General features: G+C 39.3%; 1 protein-coding gene across 1 annotated transcript; it reads right to left on the bottom strand.

Annotated features, from left to right (window-relative positions):
• Positions 1-96: 96 nt before the first annotated feature.
• ACTA2 (actin alpha 2, smooth muscle) lies at positions 97-10798 on the bottom strand. The gene is made up of 9 exons (XM_009966760.3): positions 10728-10798; positions 7938-8109; positions 6104-6232; positions 4665-4775; positions 4113-4197; positions 3860-4021; positions 3419-3610; positions 2351-2532; positions 97-1563 (listed from the first exon to the last, which is right to left on the bottom strand). The coding sequence occupies exons 2-9, from the start codon at positions 8064-8066 to the stop codon at positions 1420-1422; spliced, it is 1134 nt and encodes a 377-aa protein (XP_009965062.1). The 5' UTR covers positions 8067-8109; positions 10728-10798; the 3' UTR covers positions 97-1419.
• Positions 10799-12224: the final 1426 nt, after the last annotated feature.

Here is a 12224-nt window from a genome sequence, read left to right as displayed (position 1 = left end):
TTGAAATCAAGTTCTTATCCTGAAAGAGATTCCCTGGATCTATCCAGAATTAGATAAAAAGATCTAGATAGAGTTAGAAGAACCATACAAAAGTTATTTGCTCTTACAAGAGTTTATTTAGTATCTGTTCCAAGAACGTAGATGATCTACACTTTAAATAATAAGGTTAGTACAAAAACGTTTAGAATGTGTGCTAACAGTCAGAAGCTGGACAAGATCTGAAACCCAGGGGTTACACAGACATGCTAAATAACAGGTGCTGTTGCAAAAAGCTTAGTTTGAAAGGTAACATGTAACAGGCAAGTGAGGTAAACTATTGAGTTTAGACAGGAAAATAGGTAACAAAAATAAATAGCATCCTTTATCCTGATCTCTAATGAATACAGATTGCAGCAAGTTCCTTAGAAGTGACCTTTTCCAGGTCTGTCGCAGTGAATTCTTTATTCATAGATAGAGTTGTAAGACAGTATTACTGTCTTCAGCTTCTGTGCTATACTTCTAGCTGAATATCAGTTTTGATTTATTTAACACTATAAATGGAATCAGAAAAATCACAGAAAAAGAAATTGTCTAAATTATTTTATCTACTTTGTTAACCCCCTCTCCCCCCCCACAAAAAAAAAAAAAAAAAAAAAAAACAAAAACAAAACAAGTTCTGAAGAGAAAGTGTATTAAGCCAGCTTAATTACCCTTTAGACCCTGCCAGAAATCACAACATAAAATAACAGGCTGCACTCTTCCTGAGGCCATATTATAGGAAAGTCATGTGTTCAATTTATTAGTGTTTAGATATGCTCCCAAAGGAACAGACTTGGTTTCTTTAAAGAAAACACACAGAATTGTGTAGTATAAATCGGACACCTCTGGGCCACACACTGTAAGAAATTAGCTTTTCCAGCATGACAGCTGTGAATTAAGAAGTGATGTGGATAGATAATATTTCTGGATAGAGCAGATGCAAAGCAAAGTGCACATGCTCATCTTGATATCAAACAGATGCTATGCTCCTTTGGCATTTCCCAAAACTCTGGAAAAATCAAGAGTGGTTCTGTTTGCAAACTAAAATGTTTTCTGAGGCTGAACTTTGACAACGTGCAGCCTGATAGGTGAGCGTTTTCTAGCATTGGTATCATGGAGCAAAAGGTACCACTTTAAGATCAGTATAGTGTAGTAACAAATTCATGTCACAAGATGGAGCTTCAAACCAGCTGTAATGGTACCTCCACAAACGCATGTTTGTTTTTTTTCACATGGGAGCAGCAAGTTCATAGCATATTTAAAACTTATTAAAAAAAAAAAAAATACACAGTATCCAATTAGTTAGAGTAATTATGATGAAGGATTTATGGAATGAAATTATAAGAATGTATTTTCTGGAATACATTCACAGTAATACACTAAGGAGACATATAAAGCAATTTAAAAGCATTTGCGGTGAACAATAGATGGGCCAGCTTCATCATATTCCTGTTTGCTGATCCACATCTGCTGGAAAGTAGACAGGGAGGCAAGAATAGAGCCTCCAATCCAGACGGAGTACTTACGTTCAGGAGGAGCAATGATCTGTTTAAGACATAAAAGCATTAAGTACAACCGTCCACTGCAAATAGAATACATTTTTAATATAAAAATATTAAAGCAGTGATATTTCATGTTAACAAAACCACTGTATTTATGTGCTAGTGTCATCCCTGGCATTACAGTTAGCCATTGCTGCAAGCTGTAAACTTGAAAAGTTATTTAAGTCTGAGTCCACATCTTCAATTTCTCTCCCTGAGTCAGTCTGCCCAGCAAAAGTAGTGTATTTGTGTATTCATGACCGCATATGACAAAAGGGGAGATAAATGCTCTGGAAACATATAATGATAACCTAGGAGGGCTTCGAAAAACAAGTGACCTATGGAGCACTCCTACTGGTATGGTTGATAAAATGTTTGTAAAGCAAGGAACAGAAGATTTGAAGCAGTAGAAGGACGACTGGCTTATCGGAGGCTCTGTCTTATCTGTAGGCCAAGGACAAAACCAGCATTTGCTCTATCCCATCTCCATCAGCCACAAAGGGCTGAAGAAGGTCACATATAGCCCCAGAGGAAAATTTACGCTGCTGGCTCCACACCATTATTTGGCCATGTCAGGGCAGTTCGTGGAATTCACCATGAACAAGGAAATGGGAGAAGGCACTTTTCTTCCAGCAGCAAAGTTACCAGGTGGTGATTATTTACTAGAAGGTACAGACATGATTCAAAGTATGTACACAGCACTTACTTTGTAAAGTGTTGCTATGTTTCACTAGATTCTTGAGGACTTTGTACCTGCTAAATCTAATAGTTTACAAATGATTGCACCATACCTTGATCTTCATAGTGCTGGGAGCCAGGGCAGTTATTTCCTTCTGCATCCTGTCTGCAATACCCGGGTACATTGTAGTGCCTCCAGACAGCACATTGTTGGCGTAAAGATCCTTTCTGATGTCTATGTCACACTTCATGATGCTGTTGTAAGTGGTTTCATGAATGCCAGCAGACTCCATGCCTGGGGAAGGTACAGAAGAACACTGAGGAAGCAACTCCATACAGAGACAATTTTCTTCAGCTGTCTAGATTATTTGCTTAGTTTCTTAGTGTACAGCCCTCCTCTCCCCCTTATGCACACAACTCCTCCTTAAAATGAAAGCTGGGGGTGTGGAATAGTAAAGTTTCCACTAGGCTTTTGCAGGCCATCTCAAATGTCCTAAAAATTCCTTATATGGTATTAGAATAATTTGTTTTCTTTTTTTTTTTTTTTTTTTTCTTTTTAACTAAGCCAGCTCAGAGAAAGAACAGTCAAAATATGTCCTAATACTTTTAAGTATGCAACTACTTTATCTTCTGAGCTGAAATTTTGCCGATTAGCAGAACCAACACTGGATTTCTGTGTGACCTCATTGCAAGCCTACCTTCATGGCTGTTGATTAGCATGGCATTGTCTTGGCTTTACTCTGCAAACGTGATGAACCACGGATTCAGAATTTGGAGCAGTCTTTTTAAAAAATAAGAAGTAGTGCATCCTGCCCTTCTTCTCCCCCCACTTCCATGCAAGCACATTCAAACTACAATCCTCCCATTATTTACAAAAGTGACTTTGTGGCCATGCTTCTTGTAGTAGCCAACTGCATAACATAGAAAATGGCATCTGCCTAGTGCCAGAAGCCGGGAATAAACATTCAGGGTTTATTTCAGGGAAGCATTTTGTCTTACTGTTTGACATGAAGTTCCTCCCACCACATTAATAGTGCTGTCCTAAAAGATTATTTTATAATGGGTGCTAGGACATACTTGTGTATAGGTCTGAGTGGGTTAGCAATGAGACACAACTAAAAGAAAACAGGGGCTTGATATTTATGTGCAGTTTACCAAGGCTGAACAATCATTCAACCCACCAATGAAAGACGGCTGGAAGAGGGTCTCTGGGCAGCGGAATCGTTCATTTCCAATAGTGATCACCTGACCATCAGGAAGCTCATAGCTTTTTTCCAGAGAGGAGGAAGAGGCAGCAGTGGCCATCTCATTTTCAAAGTCCAGGGCCACGTAACACAGCTTCTCCTTGATGTCACGGACAATTTCACGCTCCGCTGTCAAGAGGATTCAGTCTTTAGAATGGCACTCAGGAAGGACCCAGACGTGTTGACAGGTTGTTCCCTTTCACCCTCCAACACCCTCCCCATTCTTTAAACAAGTCCTCTGCTAGTCTTGCAGGGGACTTCCCTGCTGGATTCCTTCTTCTGTCTATTCATCTGCAGAACTACTGCTAGTCCTTCTAAGGCCACTAGGAACATTACATATTAAACAACTCTCCTACTCAGTCAGTAGTGTGTCTTTACCAGTGGTCACAAAGGAGTAGCCACGTTCCGTCAGGATTTTCATGAGGTAGTCTGTCAGGTCACGGCCAGCCAGGTCCAGACGCATGATGGCGTGTGGCAGGGCGTAGCCTTCATAAATTGGCACATTGTGGGTGACACCATCCCCAGAGTCAAGCACAATCCCTTTGAGAAGATAACACACAATTTATTCCCAGGTGCTCATCAACACACTTAACTGTTTCAAACATTTATGTCCTGTTCCTCAGAAGCCTACCTGTGGTACGTCCAGAAGCATAGAGGGACAGAACGGCTTGAATAGCTACATACATGGCTGGCACATTGAAAGTCTCAAACATAATCTGAAATGCAATTAAAATAATTGCCTTAGCACTAGTGGTTTTAGCTTAATTGAAGCAATTTACTGAAAGAGAGGGAAGAGACAAGATTTTCATATTTCTTGATGATGGGTAATAACAAGGAAGGAAAACGCAAAATCTAAATCCAAAAATATTTGTCCTATAAGACATCTCCCTTTGTCTGGTCTATATCTTTAATGTATGAATATAGACACATGCATATATTAAAAACAGATTAAGATGACATAAAGCTTGGAGAGATTGAAGTGCTCACATCGAAAGCAGATACACTGGTTTTCTAAAGTAAATGTAATAATATGCAAGTATGACAGGTGGTAACTAAGCTCTTTCCATCTTCCATAACTAAGAGAGAGAGACTACTTGACAGCATGAATAACTGAAATAATGAAGTTCACATACTGTTGAATTCACAAAGTTGGAATTATTCCATGCCTTTAGTGTGAACTCACCTGGGTCATTTTCTCTCGGTTGGCTTTGGGATTCAGTGGTGCTTCAGTCAGCAGAGTTGGATGTTCTTCAGGTGCCACACGGAGCTCATTATAGAAAGAGTGATGCCAGATCTGAGGACAATGGGAGAAGCCAAAGGAAAGAAACACAATCAGCCAGCAGCTCAGAATCACTTCCAGACAGGTATTGTGCTCCAGCACTCTGCTTACAGTCCTAGAGATAGGCTAGTAATGTTTTTCATGCAGTTGTTCTTATTGCCTTCATAGACATTACCTAAGTAACTATAGAAAGAAAAGCACTATCCTCATATTTAACTACCAGTAATATATGACTTATTTTAATGACACATAAGCTAATGAAAATAAATATATTATTCTTACAGTAGAAGAGATAGAGCAGGACAGACTTGGTTCCAGCAATGCTTTTCAATTGTGATTGAAAGTGAAACAGTTCCAGAACAACTCTGGAACACATACAGACCTAAATAGTAGAGTTCAGTAGATAATGGGTCTCTTGAAGACAGTTTCACCTTTTAGGTGGTAGAGGCCAGCCCAAGAATTCATAAAAAGAAATGAAGGCAAATGGCTTGTGAGGCTGAAAGTCAACTTGTGTTTATCACCTCCAGATGACTCGGTCCTACTAGCTATAAAAATCTGAGGCCAAGTAGACCACAATGAGGAGGTTAATACACCAATAAGAAGAAAACCAACAGAGATTTTCTAAAGGCCAAGAAGTTTCTTCTAAGATTGGGGACTGTTTGATACGTTAGGTGTCTGAAAGGTTTTGCTTCCAAGTAAAACCTACAGTGCTATGAGAGTCAGTAAGTCCTGTGTGACTCCACACACTTGCATTGTGTTGTGATGTTCCGGCTGTTCTAAATAGCCCTATTTCCACAGCACAACATTAAATAGAGATACCATCTTAGAAATTATATCAACTATACAGACTAGGACTATAAGCTTGGTTCTGGAAACCCTTCATCTAAATACTGGCTCTTAAATAGATGCACTGCACTGCAATATTGCTAATCTTTCACGCATTAAAAAGTACATGTGTAAATAGTGCCCTTCACATCAGAATTACATACATGCTTTGAATTTTTGTAGAAACAAATGCCTTCTTAAACTCCATTTCCTTGCTAGTAAGTTGAGGATATTACTTTTCTTCCTTTTTTTTTTTTTTTTTTTTTTTTTAACTCCAGTAATTAGCAAAGATTTAGAGATCAGACCAGAGTAAAAGAACTCCCAATAATTATTTTTATGTACTCCTAGTGATACTTCAGCCTTAGATGCAAGTTAACCTTTGCTGTTAACAAGATTCTCATTAAACCATGCTTGTTAGCATGACACTTTCATCTAGAATTTAGTGGGTATTCTGTAAAATTTAGTTCAAGTAGTTCTGTTTACCAGTAATACACATCAACTTTTCAAAGCTGAAATACCTTCTCCATGTCATCCCAGTTTGTAATGATGCCATGTTCTATGGGGTATTTCAAGGTCAGGATTCCTCTCTTGCTTTGAGCCTCATCACCTACGTAGCTGTCTTTTTGACCCATACCAACCATCACACCCTATAAAATAACACAAATGGAGTTAGTCTCTCAGAAAGAAGTATCACAAAGTAGATGGAACATTAGCTGTGAAATAAATCCAGTTGTCAGTTATACTAGTTAGAAAATACTTTACGAATACTAAGGAATGGAGAATTACTTGTTGCTCTTTAATTGCCAAATGAAATGTTCAGTTCATTTAAATCTCTGGAGTTCATGTTTCCACTTACAGCTTAAGTTAACAGAACAAGTACAATGCATCAAGATGAAGTCAAAAAATAGGGTTGTTTTAATATTCCTTATTATTCGGAGATGAACTGTGCTAAACTATAATAAAGTGAAGTAAAAGCAGAAAGTGATGTTTTACCATCTAAGGGTCAAGATAGAGCAATACACACTTTACATTTCCCTAAACTTAAATTTCAACATTTAAAAATCTTTTTAAACACTATAATATTGTCATTAGAGATAGACAATTTAAATCTATTGGTACAGGCTTCTTTTTAGGTATTTTCATGGATTCTGTAGAAATGGTCCATGGGCCAGAAGCTGGAAACTATGCTGGAGATACACTAGTCTCTATATTAAAGTCATAAATATTGGAAAAAAAATAGCATATAATAGGATGCTTTGAGTCCATGATACTCTCATCAGAACTTAGTCATTACAGACTCCAAACCTTGGCTTCTCTAACTCTCTGTCTTAAAAACAGGGAACCTGGATTTGCAATTTTTGATGGGATGATCCTTCCTTCAGGAGACTAATAGTATATGCGATATGTGACCAGGAAAGAAAGGTTCTACAAATCTGTATTTGTTTCCATTGTGACTATGGCTTGTTTTTGAGCAACTAATGCCATTCACATTATCTACAGAAGCTGGCATTTGAATATATTTTTTTTACCTATGGTAATGCCCAGAGGCCTCAATTAGACCTCCACCCCCTAGCTGCTACACTGAAAGGCAGACATTTCTCCAGCCCTGAAGAACTTAAAATGCATTTGCTGGATATATAAAGTGCCACATTTTACAATCAGTTTACCTCTTTCCACTTCACCAGGGCCTCAGATGCCAGAGAAGCAATTAGATGGATCTGCTAATTAGGTGGATTAGTTTGTTGTGGCCTAGTCAAGCTGCTTTAGTTCATGCTGAAAAATTCTCTATATTTAACAGCTTAGATAATAAATGTAATTTTAAAACTATTAAAATCAAGGAGAATGCATCATATACTCAAATGTAAATCCTGAAGCTAAAGAAACTCAACCCTAGACAGGTGCCCATTTATGATACAGCTAAATGAATAATGTCAGGAAGATTAATAGGAAGCTGACAGAAAACATCTTCCTTTAGTTTTCCACACATCAGCTATCATCAGCTTTTAGGGGTGTCAAAATTTCCAGATACTTCTGTGTTGGGCTTTTTTGTTCTGTTTTTTTAAACTAGCTTTACTCACTGAGTTCTCCGGGTGATCCAAAATTAAGTGTCAGGGAAAGGAGGAGATAGAGTGAAAAATTTCAGAAGGATTCCTCTCACAAGGCAAGAGACCTGCTTTGACTCAGATGAGTGTACTGTTGAACTCATTTTGCCTGGAAATACTGTGTTACAGAGATCATCCAGGGCTGGGCTAGCCCCAAACACAGGAAAAGGTGGCCTGGGGTGGAGATCTGGAGACAGGGCAGCAAAGACTTCTACAAACCCAGTATGGAATAACCAAAGCAGTTCATCACCTGGTGCCTGGGACGACCCACAATGGAGGGGAAAACTGCTCTTGGAGCATCATCCCCAGCGAAGCCAGCTTTACAGAGCCCTGACCCATTGTCACAAACAAGGGCAGTGCTGTCTTCTTCCTCACACATCTTCTATGTCAATGTCCTCAGGCCCTCCAGACAGCAAATGGCCCTATGAAAACAGCAGGAAAGAATTTAAAAAAAACAAAAAAACAAAAAAACAAAAACATAGGTAGCAGACCCACTCTTGAAGACAGAGACAGCTGTATGAAAGCAAACAGCACCAGCAAAGAGAGGTATGGCACCAGTTTGGCAGTCACAAGACCTGCAAGACATATGAAGGAACCGTCTTCCTTTTGAATGTGCAGGAGGTTTCAACCACATCTGCCGGAGGGATGTATGCACTAGAGATTGTCCAGGGGATTGCAGAGGAAGCTTCCAGTCCTACTGCATGGGCAGAGAGATCAGGGAGCAGCAAATGTTTATCTAAATTTGGTCATAGAAATCCATGGGTGGGGTGGGTGGGAGATAAAAGAGAACGCTGGACTGACAGCTGCAAAAACAAAGATCCCTTTGCTTTGGATTCAGAACAACTTCCCCCACTTTTCTATCACCCTGACAAAATCCTGACACATGTGGAAAGCTGTCAAAGGTAAGAGTACTTCAGTCTTCCCCATTCGGTCTTGGGCTTCCCAAAAACTAACCACATCAAATGTTATGCATGTACCAGGGGTGTTTTCCTGATGCAGTTTTTAACCCACTGAGTGAAGGAGGTCAATTAAGTTTACATTTAACTTTAAAAGAGAATAAATGTTCCCAAATAAAAAGGGGAAAAAAAAAAAAGCAAAAAAAAAAAGCCTCTTCCAGCCCTCCCCTAGTCACATAGAAAAAATAACCCGCTCTTAAGTCAGGGACAGTATGTGTTTTAAAAACAGGCCATAGAATATGTTCTATCATCATTTCAAAGCAGCTAATAAACTGCATTTGTAGAGTGGCAGAGTAATTTATGTCGGCTCCTTGTCTCAGTAAAAAGAAACTGTTTTCCTCCTCTGGTGAAGAGGAAGATAATATGGATAATAAAAATGCTTTGAAGGCTTTGTATTAAAGTCAATTACGGAAACAAGCACTGAATACCAGGACTCAAGAAGAACTATTTACTCACAACTTATATCATGGTAGGGAATCACTTGGCTAGCTCTGAGCCCAGGCTTCCATGCAGAGTTCAACAAATTGCAATGCGTTAACAGCTAAAGGAGACAGCTGTCATCCACAGACCAGCTGGCTCCACGTGCAGTCTCCAAAACCTTCTGCCACGGGAATACTGGAAGTGCAGGACAAACTGGGAATGGGGTCAGCATGAGCCATGGCTGATGAGCAAGGGAGCTCACAATCTATTTAGCCTCTACAGTGGATGGAACAAGCGCAAACAGTTCTAGATCCTTCACTTGAGATCCTCATTTGTCTCTCCCCAGCCAGGCAACAAGAGACATGGCTGCAGCCCCACTCCTGCAGGCTGTGTGGGCATAGCTCCCAGAACAAGACAAGGATAGGGAAATCCTAACTTGATGCACTCCAGATATTTTATCATTATTATTGGGAAAGGAAAGTAGGTTGCAATTTTTGCATTTATTAAATTCCCAGGAAAACAGGCTCTATGTATTCAGACATTTACTGAATGGAGTGCAATTGTTATCTAACATGAATGAACAGACTGGTTTGGACAAACCATTTCCTAATTAGGAAATAGGCTTTTCAACTGTCTGTTTTTGGAACAGAGTTTGAGGTCAGGGGGTTTGCTCAAACCCATGCAGCTAATGAAATGCCAAAAATCACTTGGGGGAGGGGAAAGAAGGGGGCAGGAAAGGCTACATTTCTGAGCTTAGTGGACTCTAAATGAAAACCATATTTAGTAATAGAGCACAAAAAGTTGAAAAATCCAAGCTGAATGATTTCAGACAGGGAGCTCTGTTGCCAGCCAGTGAGTTACAGCTTGGGACTGCCATGGCATGCAGTAGCAAGGTCTTACAGCAGCAAATGTCACTCTGTACTGTGGGAGAAAGGAAATTTTTCTCCCAAGTATTTAATATACTGCTTAGCCTCTTTCTTCTATATGCTTTACATCTAAAAATAACCAATCACCTCACCAATCACCACAAAAAGCTATTAAGAGAACTCCAGCCCCACAAGAAATACTGTGTGTAGCCTGTTCCATAATGAAATGTTTGGCATTTTACAGAACAGTAGTTTCATATACATAGAGACAAGGATGAATACACATGCATCCTCATTGTATCATATTAGACACTGCTGATTTGTACAGTGCCAGCTCTTCTTACAGACACATTCCCCAAAACACTCATATCACCTTACATTAAGCTAACAGCACTGAAGCAAACCTGATGAGAAATGCTACTACATACACCTTCAGGAACTCTGTTCTGTCCAAACTAACACCTCAAGGTCACACAGGTTCATTTAAACCCACACATAAATAGCTGTAATTCCAGCTGTGGCATTACACAGACTGTGTCTTTATACAATTGCTGGAGTGCCAGTAGAATGAGCAAAATCATCAGGTAGAACTTTTCTTCTCCTTTCAGAAGTGCTATAAAATAAAGACAACTCAGTATAGATACTACAACCATTTTATCAATTCAATTCTAATAAGTAAGTTTGCTTAAGCAAACTATAGCACAGCAGTACATCCTCCTGAATAGCTTCCATTTGACGTTATTTAATTGTAGACCTCCAGCAATCTGTAAATCACGCGATTGGTTCAGTGCCACTTACCCTGACAGTGTTTGGCTGGGGATAGCTGCTCTGGGATGATGCATTCTATCTGAAAGCTCTGAGGTTATATAGGCCCTTCAGCTCTTCTCCTCCCACTAGCCTCCCAAACAAGGAGCAGACACAGAGAGAGACAGAGCTGAAATCTCTAACAAAACCATATAGGGACCTTATTACAAAAACCTCTAATCTGGGTGGCCACAGGCCCTGGGTCTCTTCCACTGCATTCCAGTGCAGAGCTCATGAAACAGGAGGAGGCTTTCAGCTGTGTAAGATAAACACTCTAAAACTTCAGAAGAGTTACTAAAATGCAGAGAGACAGTGTGCCCACAATCGACACCCTCTGGCAGGAGGAGCTTGTGTTCAAACAAGAGGTCCAGGCCTCCACAGTAACATCCAAGAGGCAGAACAAGAAATTGGAAGAGCAGTGATCTGTAATAGGGAAGGTGTTTTAAAAGAAACACTTTGCTTTCATTAAAGATTTTGAAAAAAACAATGAAAATATTTCTGGCAAGCTAAACAGCTGCTGAATTTTGTTACAAAGTCTTTTTAAAAGCTTGGCGTTTTGCTTTTATGATAAATATTGCCCATACCCTTAAGGGTAGTGAAAAAAGTACCTGCTGTTGTATAGGGTCCACAGTGAAGTCTTTGAAAACTGTGAAAATGTTCTGTTAAAAGACTGTTATTTTCACCTCTGGATTGCAGTGGGCTGGAATCCATTCTGTTTCTCTGTCAACTTATTTGCAAGACACTAGGATCTGCGGGCCAACTTCACACTAGTGCTACTAAGTCTGGACTGTCGTAAACTCACATCTTAAATTGCTCATAGTAAAGTTGTTGAATTTTAAAACCTTCAGCTAGCTTTTCCACTGAACATATTTTTAGCAAATTATGCAAGGGTTCTCACTGTACAAGTTATTTTCAGCACAAGACTGGATATTTTTTTACAGCTATAGCCAGCTGTTCTCTGGACAGGCTGATTCTAGCAAAACAGTCCTTTCATAGTCAACAATATTTTATCATTAAGTTTGTACTAAAAACCAGAAATCATCATCTCTAAACTCTAATACTAAACCATTACAAATTCAAAACTGCTCTATACACAGAAGCCAAGAAAGATGTGACGATCCAAGTGAGCTCCTTCCTTTGTGAGTCTTGTTACAATGGGGAGGGGCATCATGTGTTTGCTGCTTAATTGAGTAGTCTTAATGCAAGAAAATCTCCCATAAAACCACAGTGGGAGTTTTTCTGATGTGGAGATTTAAGGATTAGACATTAGTAAAGATAGCAGACAGGCAGAATTATGTACTGAAGACCAAAAGGAATTTAACTTTTAAGGAAAGGAAATTTTAAGGAATGTAACTGCCTTTGAGGGTCATAAACAGAAGCTAACAAGTGTTGGAATATGACCCATGCAAAAGCTATTTATAATTTCACTTCCAGCATCAGGGCAGAAGATAAGAGATATTAAAAAAACAAAAACAAGAACAAAAAACATGA

Source organism: Tyto alba, unplaced genomic scaffold (genome assembly GCF_018691265.1).
Source record: "Tyto alba isolate M040663 unplaced genomic scaffold, T.alba_DEE_v4.0 Super-Scaffold_1, whole genome shotgun sequence".
Classification (NCBI taxonomy): domain Eukaryota; kingdom Metazoa; phylum Chordata; class Aves; order Strigiformes; family Tytonidae; genus Tyto; species Tyto alba.
This window is presented reverse-complemented; position numbering and strand designations above follow the sequence as displayed.